General features: G+C 39.7%; 2 protein-coding genes and 1 long non-coding RNA gene across 4 annotated transcripts in view; 2 read left to right on the plus strand and 1 right to left on the minus strand.

Moving 5' to 3' along the window:
* The window catches only part of HECA (hdc homolog, cell cycle regulator), a 232,788-nt gene that overhangs the window by 78,438 nt on the left and 130,838 nt on the right, over positions 1-23,512 (plus strand). The window lies entirely within an intron of this gene.
* Positions 7,937-23,512, minus strand: part of TXLNB (taxilin beta) — a 51,275-nt gene continuing 35,699 nt past the window's right edge. Inside the window, exons 7-9 of the mRNA XM_042987237.1 lie at positions 20,178-20,270; positions 10,449-10,544; positions 7,937-9,221 (exon numbers count right to left, since the gene is read on the minus strand). Coding sequence (XP_042843171.1) covers positions 8,427-9,221; positions 10,449-10,544; positions 20,178-20,270 — 984 coding nt within the window. The 3' untranslated portion in view covers positions 7,937-8,426. The remainder of the gene's footprint in view (positions 9,222-10,448; positions 10,545-20,177; positions 20,271-23,512) is intronic.
* On the plus strand, positions 20,270-23,040 carry LOC122238758. The gene is made up of 2 exons (XR_006217893.1): positions 20,270-22,822; positions 22,984-23,040. It is a non-coding gene; the product is annotated as an uncharacterized LOC122238758 (long non-coding RNA).

The following is a 23,512-nucleotide window of genomic DNA, read 5'->3' on the forward strand; positions in this document are numbered from 1 at the left end:
GCTACCTTCTGACTCACTGATTTAAGCGTCAATGGATTGGACACTTTCTCTCTGGTTTTTAATTCAGAGAAACATTCATAACATTCATAATATTCAGGGGTTTGGTTTCAGCTGGATGATAGTGTGTATATATATATATATATATATATATATATATATATATATATTCTCTGCTCAAGCTGTGACTGGTCTATGTGAAGAATAGTGCTGAGAATTTCTCAAGACATAGCCTTGCCTTGCCTGAGGATGACAGCTGTGTGTCAGCAGGGGCCATCACCTTGGCCTTGTAGTGTGTACAATTATTTCATGAAGAGCTGTTGCTGTATCTGCAACCTCACCCACCTGCCTGTTTGCTTAGAAGGCAGATTGTCAGCCGGAAAAGAATGGGCTCTATGCGCTGTAAGCAAAAGAGGATTAGTTGTGCAAACGAAGTCTGCAACAAGACCTGATCTTATGAAAAACAAGCTGGCCACGTGACTAAAATCACATCTGTGGTGTTCAGGTTTTCAGTTCCCAGTCTTATCATACACACGTCATAAACTCACACACAACTACACACACTTACACATAGGCTCATGTTGATTTCTTATGCATAAATACTGACACATATAATTACAAACACTCACACAGAACTGTATGCATACGATGGGGCGCCTGGGTGGCTCAGTTGTTTAAGCGTCCAACTTCGGCTCAGGTCATGATCTCACGGTTCCGGAGTTTGAGCCCCGTGTCGGGCTCTGTGCTGACAGCTCAGAGCCTGGAGACTGCTTCACGTTCTGTGTCTCCCTCTCTCTCTCTGCCACTCCCCCGCTCATGCTGTCTTTCTCTCTCTCTCAAAAATAAATAAACATTAAAAATTTTTTTAAAAAAGGAACTGTATGCATACGACACACACAAAAGTACACATATATACTGGCACATATTACACATATATGCTCATACATATCCTCACAAGTATGCACTCATATATATTCACATAAATAACTACATACATATTTCATAAAACCCTCCTATTCGGGGCATCTAGGTGGCTCAGTCGGTTGAGAGTCCGACTCTTCTGCTCAGATCATGATCTTGTGGTTAGTGAGTTCGAGCCCCGCATTGGGCTCTGCACTTGGGATTCTGTCTCTCTCACTTTCTCTCTGCCCCTCCCCTGCTCATGCGCTTTCTCTCTCTGAAAATAAATGAACACACACACACACACACACAGACACACACACACACACAAAACCTCCTTCTCTGCAAGGAACACAGCTTTTCCACTTGGAGATCTGGGTACCATTTGTGATGAAAATGCTGCTGGAGTTCACCATTCTGCTGTTTGGTAGTGGAACTTTCGGGGGCAGGTGGGGCCTCTCAGCACCTTTTGCAGCCCCTTCCTTTGGTACTGAGTCCCCAGGGATCCTCAGGCCCAACCATGCCCTCTGGTGCTGAGCAGATCGAGTCAAGATATAGGTGGTTCTAAGCTCCTTTGTTCAGGCTCGTAACCACTGCCATCTCAGGTGCTGCCACAGAACCTCACACACAGAAAGTCTTCAGTATTTGTCGAAGAAATCCAAGAATTTGTGATTTCCTTCTTCATACTTCTGTCTAATTTTTTAAATTAAAACATTTTTTTTTTTAATTTGGGTAATATCTTGTCTCTTTCCCCTTGCCTGGCTTTTAACAGAAGTGCCCAAGGTGATGTGTAGATTTCTTAGAATAAATCTCTCCCTGGGGAGGGGACAGTCCTACATAACTTCTTAAGTCTCTTGAGGATTTAGCCAGAGATGCCCAAACCCTCAGACACCATTTAGTCCCAGGCTCCCATTTTATAGGTGAACTAACTGAGGCCCAGAGATGTTAAGTGATTTCTCCAAAGTCACCCAGTTAGTTAGCAGCAGAACCGGGACTAAGGGCTCAAATGGCCTGATCCTTGGACTAGTGCTATCCCCCACTTTTCACCTTGATTAGACTCCAGCAGTTTTATTCCAGGGAATAACTCCCTGGTAAGAATGTTAAGAAAACAAGAGAATTGAACATGAATTCTTTACCCAGAGCATTACAATAGTCTGTGAGGGATTATACTGGTTTGGCCAGAGCTTTGCAGTGTCCTAATAAATCTAGTCTATGCAGTCACATGGGTTGTGCTCCCATCCGACATATTTTTAACTTCATGACTTTGGGCACGATGAAAGGCAGCCTTATTACCCTATTCCTATAAATTCGAGACCTGACTTTCAAATTTTTTTAGCATATAGGATCTCTGAATGCTCCACGGCTGGTTGCCTCTGCCTGGTGGATGCCAGAGCAGTCTCAGGTTCGCGCTGGTTCTCAGCCTTGCCCTACTTGGTGGGTTGTAGCTAATGTTGGTGACCACCATTTCATTAGAACAACCAAAGCTCTGTCTCATTCATTTTGAAGAGTTTAGATTTATTTCAGAACGCTGACCTTTGTTTAGCCAAGGCTGTGATTTATGGTAATACCGTATGTTTCTTGTCACTTCATAAACCCGAGTTTGACCCTTTCTGTTGTTTGTTTTCTTAGTTACGGAGTTTGTTATCACTCTTGCATTGGCTATTTATTTATCGAGCTGACTTAACTCTAGCTATGTCCAGGTTTACTCGGAAACTTGGTATATGTGTGGTGGAGCATTTAAGTGCAGTGCGTGGCATAAACTTTCCAAACAACATGTAAGAATGCTGTGTATTTGTATTTGCATAGTCGTGTTTATTCTATAAATAACATAATATGCTTCCATGTTTATATGGTAAAGTGCATAAAATTGGAATACATGGTGTAAACAGTCAAATCTGGCAGCTGGTAATAGCTATGACTCTCAGTTCAACTACTGTTCCCTTCCCCAAAGACAAACTAACGTGTTAAATACAAATGGTGGATAAGATAAAAATGGATAGGACGCAGTGAACGCTGATAGCGGTTAAGTTAGGGTGATGGAATTAACACTCATTTTCTCTCTTCTCTGTTTTCTGCATGTTCCATGATGTAATTTTATTTTATTTATTTTTTATTGAAAAGAATGCATTGATTATTTTAAACGAAAGGCAAACAAGAAGAAAGACAAGAAAACAACAACACTGAGAAACATGTTTGTAAGAATCCCCCAGGTGGAGGGTGTTGTGTGGGAGTGTATTCATGTCATTGTGGCTTTTGTCGTCTGTTGGCATCCTGCTTTCACAAAAGGGTCCCACCCATTTATGTTCCTCTTCCTTTTATTGCTCTTAAGGTTTTGTCTTTTTGTTTTTCATTTTTGTAATGGCTATCAGATTGAAAGTCTCTTTTTCTCTCTCCTGTCCCTCACTTAACACAATATCTTCTTACTTGGCTTCCATTGTGGTTTCGTGTTCTTTGACATAAAATGTCACATTGACTGTCTGCACTGAAATAATGAGTTTTATGCCCAGGTATGTTTTAATTATGACATGGAGTAATTGAATGTCATGATGTATCATTTTGTCAAAAAATCATTATAAAATGGGATAGACGTTGCTGGTCGTGGAGGCTTTAAAATCCAGCAGGAAGAAGGACTTGCACTTGGCTGTTGCCAACTCGATTGTGTTGTTGGTGATTTATCTCATCTCTTATCTCCTGGAAGAGTGAATCAGCCTCTGTGAATAATTTTTGTGCCATGGATCAATGAGCCTGTAGTCTTATTTTGTGAGTTAAGTGTTTCTATCAAATATCCTTATTTATACAGGAAATGATTTCTTTTTATAGTTTGTCCTTGTCAGGAAAGATAATAGGAATATCCTTTGAAAATATAGGTGTAAAGGCCCACCAACAGGAACAGCATTAAATCTAGGACAAATTTTATACATGTGCGTTTATGTGCGTGCATATGTGTGTTTGTGGGAACATTCACACACATGTACAGCAGCAATTGGCGTTTGCACAACTTCTCTCAGGATACCACCGAGGAGACTTCACTTCGATTGTGGAAGGTACAACTTAACAAGATTGGGGGAGATCTTTATCACTATCATTTATGAATGCTTCTATTCAAATGGAATGCCCTTACGGTTGATCTAATGATAACTTTAACTTTTAGGTTATAAAGTACAGAAATATAAATGGTTTAAACCTTGTGAAGATTTACCCAGATACTTGACTTGAATCCTAAATCTTACTTGCCAGTTCATGGTGGCAACAAATTTTAGAGGCCAGAGTCATCATTTTTATTTCATATCTTCTTTTTAGGAGATTCTTTACGTTTTGTCTAAGCGCCATACCCAGCGTGGGGCTTGAACTCATGACCCCGAGATCAGGAGTAGCATGCTCTTCTGACTGATTCAGCCAGGTGCCCCAATTCTTTACATTTTAAATTACTTTTATGTATCCTAAGTACTGGATTTAACTACTGGTTGGAGGAGAAGGAGCTGAGGATGTTTTCCTGAAATGATTTCTCCCCTAATGATATCTTAGTCTTATTGAAAAGCAGCTTTAGTTTTGCAACGAACACATAATACTTTATTAGCTTAAAAAAAAAAAGAGCTGTTTAAAAATGTATTGGGGCACCTGGGTGGCTCGGTTAAGTGTCCAACTTCGGCTCAGGTCACGATCTCACGGTTCTTGAGTTCGAGCCCCTCATTGGGCTCTGTGCTGACAGCTCGGAGCCTGGAGCCTGCTTTGGAATCTGTGTCTCTCTCTCTCTCTCTGCCCCTCCCCTGCTCACGCTCTGTCTGTCTGTCTGTCTCTCTCAAAAATAAGTAAACATTAAAACAATTTTTTAAGTATTAAAAAAATGCATATCTATACCATGCAAAAAGGAGCAAAAACAGCCTTAAGGGCAGGGTTTAATTTTTTTCCCAATTTTAGCTAACTAGTTCTCTTCTCCAAGCATACTAGGAAATGCTTTGTTCAAGAAGCCTCTCCTGGTTGAAGATAGACTGGGAAGAGAGAATAAGTAAAAGGCAGAATAGTTGGGCCTCTTTGGGTCCTACTAGGGAGAATTCTTGGAGTAGTTAGAAGGACTGGGTGGAAATGTCCATCAACTGATGAATGGATAAAGAAATTGTGGTTTATATACACAATGGAGTACTACGTGGCAATGAGGAAGAATGAAATATGGCCCTTTGTAGCAACATGGATGGAACTGGAGAGTGTGATGCTAAGTGAAATAAGCCATACAGAGAAAGACGGATACCATATGGTTTCACTCTTATGTGGATCCTGAGAAACTAACAGAAACCCATGGGGGAGGGGAAGGAAAAAAAAAAAAAAAGAGGTTAGAGTGGAAGAGAGCCAAAGCATAAGAGACTCTTAAAAACTGAGAACAAACTGAGGGTTGATGGGGGGTGGGAGGAAGGGGAGGGTGGGTGATGGGCATTGAGGAAGGCACCTTTTGGGATGAGCACTGGGTGTTGTATGGAAACCAATTTGACAATAACCTTCATATATTGAAAAAAAAAAAAAAAAGAAGGACTGGGTGGAGGTAAAATAAGTTGACACGTTCTACATCTGCCCCCTTACTCCTCAGAGTATTTCTGAAAGCTCCCATGGCAGAGAAACCTATGAAAATGGTCTCATTGGAGACTGGCACTGAAGAGAGACATTGGTCATGGGATAACTGTCTGCCAGAAGCTGAGGACTGGGCAGGGAAGCCGGGGTTTTGCTTTCTCATTAGTTCCAGGAAATCATGTTCTGTCTCTTTCCCTTGTTTCCCTCCTTCTCTCTCTCACACACCACACACACACACACACACGCACATGCACACCCAAGATGTTCACAGTGTTCATTATATGTACATTCTACTCAGAGACCAGAAATTTAACGAACAACAAAATAAAACCATAATCTTTGTTAGGTATTATTGAAACATAGAAGTAACAAAAGTAAGCATGTGGGAAGAGAAGTAACTTTAATAGATACATAAATTATAGTTATTTAATTAAGAAAACACAAACAATACTGGTGTTTCTGGAAAAGTAGACTTGGCATCTCTAGAAATAGTTACACGAACTTGATAAAGAACAGAAATTCCTTACTCTTTCAGGTCGTATGAATTATTGTGATAATTAGTAAGGCCGAATTCTAACACAGACTATAACAAAACATTCTTTGAATATTAAAATAATCCTTCCAAAGTCTAAATTAAGCTTTGCAAATTTTAGGTAAGGTGTTGTATTGAAATTCTGCCCAAGATATACACAGTAGTGAGTAATGTGTTGCTGTGAAAGCTTTTTGGATGAAAAAAATGAACTTTGGGTATTAGAATATTTGATTTACCAGATTTTGGCTCCTCTCCTGCCTGTTTCTCTTGCTAAACATTCAGACTGAGACTTTACTATGATTATCTAATCTTACTCCATTCTTGGAAGTTTACCTTCTGTAAACAGAAGGAGACCCTCCTGGATTGTTATGGTGAGTATTTAGCTCTGAATTAAATGAATGTTTAAATCTCTAAGATTTCCAGTAATGTTGAATTTGGCTGGATAGTCTGTGGTTATAGTATTGCAAGCCTTCAAAAATACATGGAAAAAAATAAATAAAAGTACATTGGTTCTTCAATAGGGATATGCTTTTTCTTCTGATTAGCATTTCGTTATTACCCTCACTGTCGACTTCAAACAAATTTTATGCAGTTTACAATTCTTGTAGCATATGGTTGCTGCCTACAAGCATTTTGTGTTCCTTGGCAGACAGCCACATGCAACACTGAAGAATGATTTTCTGGATGAATAGTAGAGAATCTTGCTTTTATCCATTTTTCTACTTGAATTCAACTTTTGAGGTGGGCTGGGTTAGACCTTTTTTTTTTTTCCTTTTCTCCCTCCTCTCCCTTTCCCCGTTCCTTCCCTCCCTTCCTTCCTATTTCTTTGTTCCAGTCTCCCTTTACCAGATTTACTGGATTTACCGGGTTTTGGTAAATCTGGTAGAGTAATTTATGCTGTCAGTTGTATTAGAGGTTCTTGTCCAATAATAATGTAATACTCCTGTAGACCATCTAACTTTTGCCTCCTGCTGAATCCTCACCTGTTTTTCAAGCCATTTGTACTTCTGGTTGTAAAGAATTCCCCAAAGCAGATAATATATTGTTTGGTGCACCTCATCACTCATATTGAGACCCTATGTAGACTTCTGTCTTGTAAAAATAATAGCTTTTACTTATCAGTTATTGAGATGAGGACGGGGTATAATTTCCTGTAAAGGGTGTGAAGGTTGGAAAAAATGTGAAGATGCTTTCAGAATATAGATTGAGGCAGTGACAGCAAGAAATGGTGGGAAACCCTCTGGAGAGAGCAGAAGATGACAGCGAGAGAACTGAGGACTTGGCCGGGCCAGGCGAACATTCCTTTTCAAGACTTCCATAGCACAAGAGCCAGGGGACGAGAGCATAGCCTCGTATCAGTCCCAGGGCACTCAATCCCTCCATGCCCTTGCTTGCTCTCCCACTTCCCACCCTTTCCTTGCAGGTAGCCACGAGTGGGCTGCCCCACCACATGGGGTGGTGAGGCAATGGGCGAGCTGTGTCGGAGAGGCCGCTGGAAGAGATGAGCCATCGAGGGCTGTGATTGTTCCCCTATTCTGTCTATTGCCTCTTGTGGCACCTTTGTGTCTATGTGTTCTGCAGACTTAGAATCTAACCCAACTGCTGTTCTATCTTTGGATCAACTGATTGAATTTATTGACTTACCATTTGGTTACTTGTTTTTGCCCTACATTACATGGCCTAAATACTCATATTCTGAACCTACTTCTGATTCATAGAGCATTAATCTACTGTCATCCCAAGCAAGTAAGAGATCATTTTTTTGATTACTGTCTAAATATTTTGCATGAGAGAATTCCAAAGAGGGATGAAATGTATGTGTAATATATATTAGTATATAATATATTTGTATATATATACACACACATATATAATACACACATGTACATATAGGTGCATAAACTCGGATAGGTATATATTCGCACACTTACGTATACATTCACACATGTATACATATATATACATCTACACATATGCACATATTATGTAAATGTTGCTTAAATGAAACCTGGACATCCATAACTTACTATAGAACTTATTAAAATATGTAGGGAAATAAATAACAATCACTTTTTATGCATTTACATATTGTAGGAGAAGTCTTTAAACACCAAATCCTACTGTTGATTAAAAAATTGAAATAAATACCATCTCAGTGGAAAATTCTTATGAATTTGCTATTTGTATGTTTTGTTGCCATTTAGGAAAATTGTACTGTCAACCAACGTTAAATAGAAAAGCTCCAAATCAGTTATAAATTGAGAACAAATAGCACAGGCTGAATGTGCTCTGCATAACATTTAAAAATGTCTTGATTCTAATTAAGTCTCTTCCCTTAGACATCCCTGGCCCTTAATGCCTCTTTCAGAAGACAATCTGTCACGATGAAGACGTGAAGCTGGGAAGGCACTAAGCTCGGAAGGCACCACGACGAGGCTTAGTCTACTCCTTCCAGGTTGGTGTCAGCCACCTGGGGCAGCTGGGGCTCCACCGAGACCCCCGTTGGTGGTCTCAATGCTGCTGCTTCCAGTGGGGGTGGCTGCCTACTGGGCCCACAGCCGAGCTCCCCGACTAGAATTTGCTCACCTGCTGTGGGCGGTGGAGCAGGACCATTTGCCTCCATCACTGGTAGGGAAGCCTCTGCCGGGGGCTGTGGGGCCTGACTGGAAGCTTCTGCCCCTGGCTTCTGGGGCTGCTGATCAGCCTGGGCTGCTGTAAGGAGACCCTGGTCTTGGGCCTCTGCTGCCGACCCCGTGGGGGGATTGCTGGGCCTGGGGGGCGGTTCTGCCTCATTGCCTCCTTCGGCCTCAGCCTGAGGAGTTGGGGGAGGCAGGGAAATCTCTGAGTGGCATAAAGGGCTCGGAGGGGATTGTTCTGGCTCTTTGAGGGCCGAGTCACCAACCCCTTGAGGACTGCCGGATTCTGGTGGGATTTCTTTGGACTGGTCGAAGGTCGACTCCGGATGACGGATGACCATGAAGGCTGTGGCCAGATTTTTCACAGCATTGTGAACACTGTCGGCTTCCTCTGCATCAACCTCGCCGCCCACAGAAACAGCAGACTCTAGCTCCTCGTCGGAAGTGTGCTGACTTTGGTCATCTTTTTCAGGCATTTTTGCTTCTCTGATTTTTTTGTAGAGCTCGTTTCTCTCTTCTTGTAAAGCTCGACAGAGGTTCTCCAGCCTCCCAATTTTCATCACGAAGCACTCATATTCCTTGGCTCTCAATGCTTTCTGTGAGTTGAAAACACACACACGTAAAACACCAGAGCAAAATTGCCAGGATGCCCTCTGGAGACAAGCAAAACCATTTTCCCAGGAATTTGTCTGCCAGACTCTGCAGCCACCGCAGACTGGTGGCTGAACAGACCCCTGGTCAGGGGGAATCACTTCCGTTTTTTTGCCTTGTGGGTGAGACCCTGGTAGAATTTTTAATCCCTGTATCCTTTTCTGTGGGAAAGAAAGATGGCAAAGCATCTCTCTGCTTCAGTCCAAGGCCTCTGGAATCTTAAAGTAGATGCATTTTCTGCTTTTAAGTCTTCCAATGGCACAATGAATGCGATGGACTGGGACCCGGCTGTCAGCAGAGCCTTATCTAGTCTATAGATAAACTGCTGTATGCTAATCTGGCAACTGTTTGATTTATGTCAGTGAATAATAAGCCCATCTCTTTGGAATTGGTTGCTATTTGGGATGAATTGCTAGAACAGTAATTATAACGACAGAAACTCCCCACACACTAATTCATGATGCTGCCTGCTCAAACTGTTCAGTTCTCCATTTCTGTGGAAATGTTGGTGTGTTTGTGCATGAAATCGTTCCTAATCGTCTCACTCCTTGCCCCCACCTTTGTGCCACTCTGTACCCTTTGAGGGTTTTTCTGTTGCTCGTGCACATGGGGAGACCTTCACCCGTAAGCTCTGCCTCTCAGGTCAAGGGCTATATATCTTTGCCTTTATTGTCTCAACACCTACAGAGCCTGACATAATATCAGTAATTAAATGCCTGTTGGAAGAATTAGACAATACATCTCCATATCTGTCTATACAGTTGTACATACCCTGGGTGCTGGGGCTGGTGTCTTCTCTCAGTATGTTCAGATTAACTCATTAATTTATTCTGCACCTGCTCTGTGCTAGGCACTGGGGAAATTCAAAGACAAGTAAGACACTTGTCTTTCTTTTACGGAATGAAGTCGCGCAGGCATGATGCTGATTTGGCAACAGCTGCGGACTCAGCACGTAGGCATGTGACTTAGGGTCACAAAGCTCTTTGTGAGTCTGGATCCAATTCTCTTTTGCTCTAAATATTTTTATTACAATTTCACATATCACACCTCAGAAAAAAAAAATCAACTCTTTTTCCAAGATAATAATTTGCACTATTAGGTTATAATTACTTTCGGAATATGAATATTTGGACTAGATAGGGGAAAATAAGCTAGCGGCTAGGCTTCCTTACCTCTTCAATCATGTCCAACAGAGCTTTGTTACAGTTCTCAAACCGGGCTTTCCACGTGGCTGTGTCCTTCTCTAACTTCTTCATTTTCTTGGTTGTCTACAGAAATTAGAGTATTTTAATGTTAATCCTGAAAACTTAACATATCAAAAAAACTACTAGTTCCATATGTGATGCCAAGAAAAGTCTCTTTGTCACTAGCTGCTGAAACAAACAGAAGTTTGATGTCACGGAATGAAGACTGAGTGGGAAGAGTCCTATTTATTCCTGAATCATCTAGGTTCGTGGTGAACAAACTTACTTGCACCAATTCAGGAAAAAGGAAACTACTTAGAGTCACCCTGTTTTGTCATTGCTTATTCTTTAAAGTAAAAGTAGCTTTATTTAGTCCCAAGAATAAGCTTGCAATTTAGATTCTTTACTGAATAGAAACTGCAAGCGAGAAAGCTGGTCTGGCTTTTTAGCCATTAACATATTGGGACTATCTGGGCACATCTGAGAAGTAGCTACACAAAACTACAGCTTTCTATTTTCTCAGTGTACATTTTTTTAAAAAAAAAGTTTTAATTTAAATACTAGCTAGTTATCATACAGTGTGGTATTAGTTTCAGGTGTACCATATAGTGATTCAACACTTCCGTGCATCACTGGTACTCTTCACAAGTGCACTGCTTAGTCCGCATCGTCTCTTTAACCCATCCCCCCCCATCCACCTCCCCTCTGGTAACCATCAGTTTGCTCTCTATAGTTGAGTCTGTTTCTTGGTTTGCCTCTCTCTCTCTTTTTTTCCCTTTGCTTGTTTGTTTTCTTTCTTAAATTTGACATATGAGTGAAATCATATGGTATTTGTCTTTGATTGACTTACTTCACTTAGCATAATACTCTCTCGGTCCATCCATGTCATCGCAAATGGCAAGATTTCATTCTTTTTTTATGGCGGGTAATATGATATTCATATATATATGTATATATACGTGTATGTGTATATATATATATACACACCACATCTTTACTCATTCATCAGTCAGTGAACAGTTGGGCTGTTTTCCATAATTTGGCTGTTGTAGATAATGCTGCTATAAACATTGGGGTGTATGTATCCCTTTGAATCAGTACTTCTTACTTTTGTATTCTTTGGTTGAATACCTTGTAGTGCGGTTGCTGGATCATAGGGTAGTTCTACTTTTAACTTTTTGAGGAACCTCCAGACTGTTTTCTACAGTGGCTACACCAGTTTTCATTCCCACCAACAGCGCAAGAGGGATCCCCTTTCTCCACATCCTCGCCAACACATATTTCTTGTGTTGTTGATTTTAGCCATTTTCACGGGTATGAGGTGATATCTCACTGTAGTTTTGATTTGGATTTTCCTTATAATGAATGATATTGAGCATGTTTTCATGTGTCTGTTGTCCATCTGTATGTCTTCTGTAGAAAAATGTCTGTTTATGTCTTCTGCCCGTTTTTAATTGGATTATTCATTTTTTTGAGTGTTGAGTTTGATAAGTTCCTTATATATTTTGTATACTAACCCTTTATCAGATACGTCATTTGCAAATATCTTCTCCTATTCCATAGGTTGCCTTTTAGTTTCATTGATTGTTTCCTTTGCAGAACCTTTTTATTTTGATGTAGTTCCAATAGTTTATTTTTGCTTTTGTTTCCCTTGTCTCAGGAAACATACTTAAGAAGTTGCCACAGCCAATGTCAAAAAGTTACTGCCTGTGTTCTCTTCTAGAATTTTTATGGTTTCAGGTGTCACATTTAGGTCTTTAACTCATTTTGAAGTTATTTTTGTGTATGGTTTAAGAAAGTGGCCCAGCTTCATTCTTCTGCATGTTGCTGTTCAGTTTTCCCAACACCATTTGTTGAAGAGACATTCTTTTTCCCATTGGATATTCTTCCCTGCTTTGTTGAAGATGAATTGACCATATAGTTGTGGGTTTATTTCTGGGTTTTCTATTCTGCTCTATTGATCTATGTGTGTGTTTTTGTGCCAGTACCATACTTTTTTTTTTTTTTTTTTGATTACTATAGCTTTGTATTAGAACTTCGAGTCCAGAAATGTGATACCTCCAGCTTTGTTTTTCTTTTTCAAGGTTGTTTTGGTTATTCAGGGACTTCTTTGGTTCCAGACACATTTTAGGATTGCTTGTTCCAGCTCTGTGAAAAATGCTGTTGGTATTTTGATAGGGATTGCATTAAATGTGTAGATTACTTTGGATAGTATAGACATTTTAACAATATTTGTTCTTCCAATCCATGAGCATGGAATGTCTTTCTGTTTCTTTGTGTCATTTTCAATGTCTTTCATCCGTGTTTTATAGTTTTTGGAGTACAGGCCTTTTACCTCTTTGGTTAGGTTTATTCCTAGGTATCATTGTTTCTGTTCTGCAATTGTAAATGGATCCTTAGTTTTTCTTTCTGCTACTTCATTATTGGTGTATAGAAATGCAACAGATTTCTGTATGTTGATTTTGTATCCTGTGACTTTAATGAATTTATTTGTCACCTCTAGACATGTACATAGCATCATGTCATCTGCAAATAGTGAAAGTTTTACTCCTTCCTTGCCAATTTGGAACCTTTTCTTCCTTCCTTCCTTCCTTTCTTTCTTTCTTTCTTTCTTTCTTTCTTTCTTTCTTTCTCTCTTTCTCTCCTTCTCCTTCTCCTTCTCCTCCCCCTCCCCCTCCTCCTCCTCCTTCTCCTTCTTTTTTGTCTGATTGCTGTGGCTAGGACTTCCAGTACTATGTTGAATAAAAATGGTGAAAGTGGACATCCCTGTCTTATTCCTGACTATATAGGAAAAGTTCTCAGTTTTTCCCATTGAGGATGATATTAGCTATGGGTTTTTCATATATGACCTTTAGTATGTTGAGGTATGTTCCCTTTAAATCGACTTAAAGTATTGAGTGTTTTTATCATGAATGGATATTGTACTTTGTCAAGTGCTTTTTCTGCATCTATTGAAATGATCATATACGCTTCTTATCCATTCTTTTATTAATGTGATGTGTCATGGTGATTGATGTGCAAATATTGAACAACTCCTGCAACACAGGAATAAATTCCATTTGATTGTAGTGAATGATTTTTTAAATGTAATGTTGGATTTGGTTTGCTAGTGTTTTTTATTGAGAATTTTTACATCTATATTCTTCAGAGATATTGGTCTGTAGTTCCCTTTTTTAGTAGTGTCTTTATCTGGTTTTGGTATCAAGGTAATGCTGGCTTCATAGAATGAATTTGGAAGTTTTCCTTCCTTTTCTATTTTTTTGTAATAGTTTAAAAAGAATAGGTATTAACTCTTCATTAAATTTTTTTTTTAAATGTTTATTTATTTTTGGGAGAGAGAGAGAGACAGAGACAGAAACAGAATGTGAATGGGGGAGGGGCAGAGAGAGAAGGAGACACAGAATCCAAAGCAAGCTCCAGGCTCTGAGCTGTCAGCACAGATCCCTATGAAGGGCTTGAACTCACAAACTGCAAGATCATGACCTGAGCCGAAGTTGGATGCTTAACCGACTGAGCCATCCAGGCACCCTTGTATTAACTCTTCTTTAACTGTTTGGTAGAACTCTCCTGTGAAGCCATCTGGTCCTGGACTTTTGTTTGTTGGGAGTTTTTTGATTACTGATTCAATTTATTTGCTGGTTATCAGTATGTTCAAGTTTTCTATTTCTTCCTGTTTCAGTTTTGGTAATTTATATATTTCTAGGAATTTATCCATTTCTTCTAGGTTGTCCAATTTGTTGGCACATGGTTTTTCATAATATTCTCTTATAATTTCTGTGGTGTTAGTTATTTCTCCTCTCTCATCTGTGATTTTATTTATTTGGGTCCTTTCTCTTTTCTTTTTTTTTTCTTCTTTTCCTTTATATTTTCTTTTTGAGAAGTCTGAATTGAGGTTTATAAATTTTATTAAGTTTTTCAAGGAACCAGCCAGCTCCGGGTTTCATTGATCTGTTCTATTGTGTTTTTAGTTTCCACATCACTTATTTCTGCTCTAATCTTTATTATTATTTTTTGTTTTGAAAGAAATGCAGACTGCCACATTCAGCACCTCATTTGGATGTGTCTGGGTTCTTGGAAGCTTGACTACCCTACATTTTCCTACAAATGGACCTAGAGAGCTTGTTTGGAAGTTCTAGCAGGGGAGCACAGGTACTTACACACCCCTGACTAAGAAGGATGGTCTTTCTCTATCTGGACACCCACCTAACCAGCCAGATCAGTTGAATCAACCCTGGTGATCAATGGAGTGACAAATGTCTCAGCCAGATCACCCTTACATTCTCTGCTCTAATCTTTATAATTTCCTTCCTTCTGCTGACGTTAGGCTTTGTTTGCTGTTCTTTTTCTAGTTCTTTTAGGTGGAAGGTTAGGTTGTTTATTTGAGATTTTTCTTGCTTCTTGATGTAGACCTGTATTGCTATACACTTCCCTCTTAGGACCATTTTTGCTGTATCCAAAAGGTTTTGGATTGTTATATTTTTATTTTAATTTGTTTCCATGTATTTTTTAATTTCTTCTTTGATTTCCTGGTTGACCCATTCATTGTTTAGTAGCATGTTGTTTAACCTTCGTGTATTTGTGGTCTTTCCAGATTTTTTCTTGTGATTGATATCTAGTTTCATAGCATTGTGGTCAGAAAAGGTGCATGGTATGACTTCAATCTTTTTGTATTTGTTGAGGCCCATTTTATGACCTAATATGTGACATCTATTCAGAATGTTCCATGTGTGCTATAAAAGAATATGTATTCTGCTGTTTTAGGATGGAATGTTTTGAATGTGTCTGTTAAGTCCATCTCGTCCAGTGTGTCATTCAAAGCCACTGTTTCCTTGTTTGTTTTCTGTTTAGATGATCTGTCTGTTGATGTAAATGGTATGTTGAAGTCCCCTACTATTATTGCATTATTATCAATTAGTTCCCTTATGTTTATTATTAATTGTTTTATATATCTGGGTGCTTCTATGTTGGGTGCATAAATATTTACAATTCTTATATCTTCTTGTTGGATTGTCCCCCTTTATTATTATAAAGTGTCCTTCTTTGTCTCTTGTTATAGTCTTTGTTTTAAAGTCTAGTTTGTCTGATGTAAGTATTGCTACTTTGGCTTTCTTTTGACATCCATTTGCATGATAAATGTTTCTTCATTCCCTCACTTTCAATCTGCAGGTGTCTTTAGGTCTAAAATGAGTCTCTTGTAGGCAGAATATAGATGGGTATTTTTTTTTTTTTATTATCCATTATGACTCCTTATGTCTTTTGATTGGACCATTGAGTCCATTTACATTCAAAGTAACTATTGATAGATATGTATTTATTGCCATTTTATTACTTATTTTGTGGTTGTTTCTGGAGATTTTCTCTGATCATTTCTTGTCTTTCTCTTTTTCATGTTTTGCTTATTTTCTTTAGTGATATATTTGGATTTTTTTCTTTGTTCTTTGCGTGTTTATTAGTGATTTTTGATATATGGTTACCATAACCTCTTCTGCAAATAGCAGTCTATATGAAGATGATGTTCACTCAAGGTTGAACTCATTCTTTTTTCCTCTCCTGTCTACATTTTAGGTATATGTTTTATTTTATACCATTTAGTATGTGAGATCCTTGACTGATTATTACAGAAATATTAATTTTTACTGCTTTTGTATTTGCTGCCTTTAAATTGTCATTTTTGGTCTCTCTTTTCTACTTGAAGGGTCCTCTTTAATATTTTTTGTAGGGCTGGTTTAGTGGTCATGAACTCCTTTAGTTTTTGTTTTTCTGAGAAACTCTTGATCTCTCCTTCTATTCCGAATGGTGGCCTTGCTGGATAGAATATTTTTAGGTGCAGATTTTTCCCGCTCAGTACTTTGAATATATCATTCCACTCCTTTCTGGCTTGCCAGGTTTCTATTGAGAACTTTCCAGCTAGCCTATGCGGTTTCCCTTGGAAGTTGAAGACTTCATTTGTCTTGCTGCTTTTAAGATTTTTTCTTTATCACTGTATTTTGCAAATTTAAGTATAATATGTCTTGGTGTTGGCATGCTTTTATTGATTTTGATGGGAATTCTCTGTGTCTCTTGGATCTGGATGTCTGTTTCCTTCCCCAGATTAAGGAGGTCTTCAGCTATTATTTCTTCAAATAAATTTCCTGCCCCCCCCCCCCCCCTTTTCTCTCTTCTTCTTCTGGCACTCCTATAATATGAGTGTGATTACATTTGGTGGAGTCACTGACTTCCCGGATTCTATTCTGGTGTTACTGTCTTTTGTTCAGCTTCATTACTATCCATTACTTTGTCTTCTAGGTCACTTCTTTCCAGCTTCTAGGTCTTTCCACTTCTAGGTCTCCTTCTTTCCAGCCTGCTCTTTACTGCATCTAGCCTGTTTCGGATCTTGTTTGTCTATTCTTCATCTCTGACTGATTCTTTTTAAACTCTTTTATCTCTGTGGTAAGGGTCTCACTGATGTCTTCCATTCTTTTCTCAAGCCCAGTGAGTATTCTTATGATTGTTGCTTTAAATTCTCCATCAGACATGTTACTTGTATCTGTTTCACTGAGATCTCTGGCTGTGACCTTATCTTGTTCTTTCATTTTGGAGAAATTCCTCTGTCTTCACATTTTGTCTAAGTCTCTATCTTCTTCTCTGGGTTAGAAAATCCAGTTAGGTCTCCTGCTCCTGAAAGAAGCAGGAGCTTCTTTATGAAGAAGAGGTCACGTAGTGCTGAGACCCTGGCGCTTCAAGGAAGGGTCTCCAGTGTGCTATGTGAGCTCCGCTGTTGTGTTTTGGTTGCTCTGTCCTTCAGGCCAGTCATCTGCAGAGGCTCTCCCTTACCTGCTGTGGGCAGTGTTTGGTCCCTGGTGTGAATGTGGTCAGTTTTAACTAGGTGTGTTCTTGTCTGCTTGTGAAGTGAGACCTGACCACCTCCACCAGAACTGAAGTCCTCCAGAACTCTCTGGTCAGAAGATGTTGTGCAGGCAGGGATTTGTGCTGGTCTTTGGGGGGAGGGACCTGCCATGCTGAGACTGAGGCAAGTGTGATTGAGAAGAGCAGTTCCACTGGGGTGCAGGGAGTTGATGTGTGGGGCTTGGTGTAAGCAAATTAGGCAGCCAGTGTCCATGTTGTGCTGCTTCTTGCAGGTGGCTCTGTGTATATGCAGAGGGGCAAGGGAGGGAAATGGTGTTGGCCACCTCCTTTGTTCCCAGAGACATGTCTCCATGAATGCTGCCTCTCAGAGACACACTCTGAGAAGAGGGAATAATTTCCCTACGGCGTTCCCCAGGCACTCTTCAGATAGTCGTTTCCACATTGTCTGCCACAGGTTTTTTGTACACCTTCTCTCCAGGAGCAGTATAGTACCCTCCAGGTCTATCCTATCCAAGCCTACTGACCTTTAAAACTCCAGGCTTTAAGACCTGCTGGTTGCAAGAACTTCCAAAATTCAGCCCCTTTCATTTTCCAAGCCAATGGCTTTGGGGAAATGTTCTCCTTGTGTATTTCCCTGTGTACTTCTCTCTCTCTCTCTCTCTCTCTGTCTCTCTCTCTCTCTCTCCCTTCTCCAAGACCACAGCTTCTTTTCTTCCATAGCAGCTGTGATCTATTTCTCCCCCAAATGATGGCTTTGCATTTATTACCATCTTTGATTTGGCCTCTTCTCTCCATTTAGTTGTGGAGTGCATTCTACCAGTTTTCAGGTCAATTTCTGCGGTATTTAGGATGATTTGATAGTTATCTAGTTGTATTTGTGGGAAAGGTGAGCCTAGGGTCCTCCTACTCCACTGCCATCTTCCTGCTCCCTCTCAATCTTCACATTTGTAGAGTGTGGTGGGAGTCACAGAATGTGATTACACACATCATTCATTTCATCTTTAAAACAGTCCCATAAGGAAGGTTCTGTTTTCACCTCCACTCTCACTGAGGTAACTGACGCTCAGAGAGGTGGAAGAATATTCAGGTGAGTTAGCAGAAGAGTGGAACTAGAGTTATTTCATTGCATTTAATGCAATGTGTGAAGAGTGTCTGCTGGTCATCAGTGGGGAGTTGGGTGTAGAGGGAACAGAAGTGGATAAAATGCAGCTCATCTTTTTTGAAACTGAAACGGTTGGATCTCTGCTCTGCTTGGATGCAGCAAAGGACAGCAATGTAATCATCAGGTTGTGTTCCCCTGGATGAGCCATACCTGGGCCCTTGCTGCTTTGTGCCATGCTGCCTGAGGCTGAGTACACTTGGAGGCAGGAGGCTGCGCCCAGGCTAAGCCCTGGGCTTTATAGAGAAGCTAGGTGAGCCTTGAATGGTTTTTAATTTTGATCATTTGTTAACCAAGTTTAGTAGTTTTAGTTTAAAAGTCATCAACCCCTTTAAGGATTTGATGGGACCATACGCAAAGAAATACAATATGCACATCATTTTTTTTGCTGGTTTTTTTTTTTTTTTTTGCTAATTGTGAGTCAACTTTAAAAGTCTATAAATAAACCCCAGATTTAAAACTCCTATTCTAATATTTATTCCAATCTTAAAACTATGTAATTTTGAAATAAATAAAAACACTTTTCTTGCTCTAATATTTATTCCAATCTTAACACTCTATAATGAAGAGAGGTTTTTAAAAATGGATAGATCCACCCCAGAGTGAGAAAGCTATAACTTCTAACAAGTGTTGACCTACTTATGTTTGTTCACTGAATTGTGAAATTTATCATATAATTTTAAGAAAGTGGTTTTAAAAGGATGCTTTTTGCACTTAAAAAAGGTTAATGCCTGTGCCCATTAAGAAGCACAATTCTGATGCTGATTTTGTTTTGGGAAAACACTGGATTAAATAAATTTTGAACATATGTCCAATAATATTTAGCACCTTATATTTGTAAAAGAGTGTAAGAAAGTTTAAAACCCTTTAAAAATATCTTAATATGGGGCGCCTGAGTGGTTTCGTTGGCTAAGCGTCCGACTTCCGCTCAGGTCATGATCTCGTGGTTTGTGAGTTCGAGACCCCCTTTGGGCTCTGTGCTGACATCTTAGAGCCTGGAGCCTGCTTCAGATTCTGTTTCCCTCTCTCCGCCCCTCCCCCGCTCACGCTCTGTCTCTCTCTGTCTGTCAAAAATGAATAAACATTAAAAAACATGTATTTGAACTTTACAATCTGTGTATTAGGCAAGGGAAATAGTATGTTAATTTATAGATAAGAAAAATAAAATTGGAGGGACGTTAAGTGGATCGTCTAGTACTGCATGAGGAGAAGAACACACCCAGAATTTGAATTTGGGCTTCCTTCTTCTCATTCAAGGCTCTGTCAGTTATATCATACTACATATATTCTCTTCGAAGAAGGATTATATGAAATGGTATTTTCTACTCTAAACTTCTTCTGTTGCACATTTGTATGAAAGTTGTTTTTTTAATCTTTAGAAATTAGATTTTTAAAAATTTCAGTATAAACAGCATAATGTTAAATTGTTAGCTTTTGTCTTTTTTTTCTTAGCTCTCCATGGACTAGAAAAGGAAAATATTTTTTTCTCAGGGTGAAAATAGATCCTGGTGTTTTTTGGACTCTTCCTAAGATTAATTCACCAGATAATTACCAATAAAAAAATACAGCCCAAATCTTATTTGCATGTATAAATGTTTCATTACTTCATGAAATGCACCAAAGGATCTTAACGTGACAGAAATGAACTCAAAGGAGAATTGCCTGTCAAAATAGAAAATGTCAGTATTTTGTGGAGGATAAGTACTACTCACTTTATCCATTTCCTGTTTGAAAGTGGCAAACACCTCATTGCTTTTTGTCAGTGTGTTCTGGAACTCTTCAAACCTTCCGGAATAGAGAGTAAGCTGTAAATAAGGGGAAAAGTACATCTACTTTAGAGCTGCTTTAAGCATGCTTCCAGAACAAAACAACATGGCATTGTTCATTATTTGAGAAGAAAGTTGATTTAAAGGAATCCTCAACACAATGTTAATAATGTGTTCTGTTCTTTTGTTTACTATGACATCAACCTAAGTCAGTGAGTATGATTGAAGTACGTCTTTAAAGAAAAAATGGAATAAGAAAATGTGTCATCACCATTTCATTACAGCCTAACTTTTCCCAACAAACTTTTATTGAGCACTGAACATACACATTGACTCTATGTGCAAAGCATTGAACATGTGGCTACTGTTTCTGAGAGACATGCACACGTGATGGGAAGATAATCTCAAAGACAACTTGATGATGGGACAGGGAATACTACAAAGTGCCACATCTGTTAAGGATGGTGTCAGTCAGAGAAGGAAGTGAGCATGGCAGGTGACCACGTGAGCCATGTTTTTGTGGAGAAGGCGAACCTTGAACTTGGTCTTGAAAGAAGTGAGAATGTAGAAAAATGAAAAGAAGTGGACCCGACATGGGTGGCTGCAATCATACCCGTTGTGCCACGCTAAGCAACCAACCATTTGCATTTCAGTCCATTTGGTTTTGTATGTTTATGAAGACAGCGTTATAGCCAATAGCAGTTAAATGTCCCTGTTCATCAAAATCAGTTTATTATACGAATTTTCTATAGATGGAAAGAATGAGTCTCGAGGAAGGAATGCCTTTTCTAATGTGCTCACAGTATAAAACATCATATGGGTTAGCATTGGCAAGCGTGTGGTTCACTTCAGGAGTACTTTCTACCTCTATATCCTTATTCCAAGGAATAAGGTAATTTGAAGTACGAATAAAGCAGGACAGGGAAGGAGAGTGTGTTAAGTACTTGATTGCTAGAGACAGCAATACACTAATCAAATCTTGCTTTAAAAAATGATTTTAGAATAGCATGCTATGAGTGGAGATTTAATATGGATGATACATGTTAGGAAGGCCTCCGTTTTCGAATGAGTATTTGGTACTGTTGAATGCTGGAGCAAACCCCAGCTCCTCAAATGGGCACCAAATGACTAGCTGGTGGTACCTGGGACACTGTCCTTTTGAAAGCGAAAAACTACTAACTGGAAGCCAGTAGACTGGAGAGTTCCCAGTCTTGGGGGTGAGAGGTAGAGAGTATGGGAATCAGACTACCCCTAGAACCCAGAAAATCTGCTGATCGAGAAGGGGTCATGCTCAAATGTTGTAGAATAGCAGAGATTTCACTGCAGTAAACAAGAACAACGGAATGATAACGTAAAACCTTTCTGTAGGATAGATTTTCCAAAGAAAAGTCAAACAACATCTGAGTATCGTTTTGAAATCACATGTTGGTTCCACGCATATGTGACAGAGCTTGGGGGCAACTCTGGTGGCCTAAATTTTTTTTTCTCATGATTCCTTGGCACACAGATGAAAGAAGACTGAATAAAAGGGCACCAGGGAGTTCATGGCCAGGAAGGTGTAGTAGGGTTTTACACACACACACACACACACACACACACACACACACACACACACTGCATAAGACAATCCTTACTCGTTATGTACAATGCACTCTTGACATATTCTGTTTAGTTCTGTTTCACTTTTTTTGAAGTAGTGGCTGGGATCCACTGAATTGATTTCAGGGCCCTTGAGTAGGTCAAGTCCTTAATCTGAGGATAAACTTCTACTGGACTGGCGATCTATACTACTGCACATAATCTAGTGGTCCAGGGTGAGGACAGCTACTCCCAGCTGATCCTCTCCACCTTCATTTGCATTCTTGGTTACATATCCTGTGAAGTTGCTTTTTCTTACTTTCTCTCCTTTCTTTTCCCCACTTCTCGGGAATTCCTGCAGAGTTACGGGAGGGTGGCAGATACTACCGTCCCTGGAGCAGGTCCTCTCAAAGCCGCTCACGCAGCCGGGTAGTTGCAGGCTGCAGACAGGCGGAGCAGGAGTGGGCGCGTGCACAGCCCATCTTGCTGGCACAACCTTGACAGCATCAGCAGGAGCAACCGTGCCCACTTCGCCAGCTTCTCCCCTTCCTTTGGGCAAAAATGGTCTTTTGGGTGTATACATCGGGCAGGTTTTGTTTCCTTTCCTCATGTTTTCTTGTGGCATGGGGGAAGGCAGACACACCCAGAGGGCCAGGAAGAAGTGTCTCATTTCATTACCACTTCTTCTGGCCTTTTTCTAGTGACTGTTTTTTGTTTTTGTTTTTTTCTTCTCTCCACTGCTGTTCTTTCTTTTTAATTGGGGCAAATTCATGTAATGTAAGAGTTACCATCTCAACTATTTTAAATGTACAGTTCAGTATTGTTAACTGCGTTCACACTGTCGTGTAACCAATCTCCAGAACCCTTTCATCTTGCAAAACTGAAAGTCTCTACCCATGAAACAGTAACTCCACATTTCCCCTTCTAAGTACTGTTTTTCATACTCAGCCTTTCTTCCTATTTGACCTCTTTGTGGCAGGTGGCAAAACCTGTGTGGATTATGCTTGTCTCAGGTAAACAACTCTAAAACTCTTTGCTTGTGCTAACTCAAAATGGACACTTCTTGTTTACTTTGTGGATATTTGTTTGGTATATGTTCCCTCTCACTATCACGCTGACATGATGCATGTTTGGTTTCATGTGTCATATTCCTGCTCTTATTTTGGTATTTCAGAGAAGCATGGAAGGGACATCCAGAGGTCATCCACAGTACTCCTGCCAGAGGCAGAAATAGAAACGGACTGTTCTAGGGTGAGTCACCACAACAGTTGCTGCAACATTTTCACTGTTAGGTGGGTGAGCGACTCATACGTTCTTCTAATGGGGCACCAGATTTTAATTACAAACATTCATAGCATACAGGAAACAAAAGCATGTCCAGGAATTGTCTTAGCGAACTTGTGATATTGGATTTGGGAACACGTCCAATTATAATAGCAGTTGCAGAGTAATGTCCTCTCGTCCTAGATACATAAGGTGAGCACTTCCGGTTTAAAGGCTGTGATTGCTGTCCTTAATTTACCAAAAAAAGGAAGGAAGGAAGGAAGGAAAGAAAGAAAGAAAGAAAGAAAGAAAGAAAGAAAGAAAGAAAGAAGGAAAAAAGAAAGAAAGGAAAAAAAAAGAAAGAGAGAAAAAAGAAAAAACTAAATAAAGCCAAACCAAATTTACTCAATGATCTTTCCCCTTGGGCAGTGTTTTTGTGG

The sequence above is a fragment of the Panthera tigris genome, chromosome B2, assembly GCF_018350195.1.
Source record: "Panthera tigris isolate Pti1 chromosome B2, P.tigris_Pti1_mat1.1, whole genome shotgun sequence".
In the NCBI taxonomy this organism is placed as follows: Eukaryota; Metazoa; Chordata; class Mammalia; order Carnivora; family Felidae; genus Panthera; species Panthera tigris.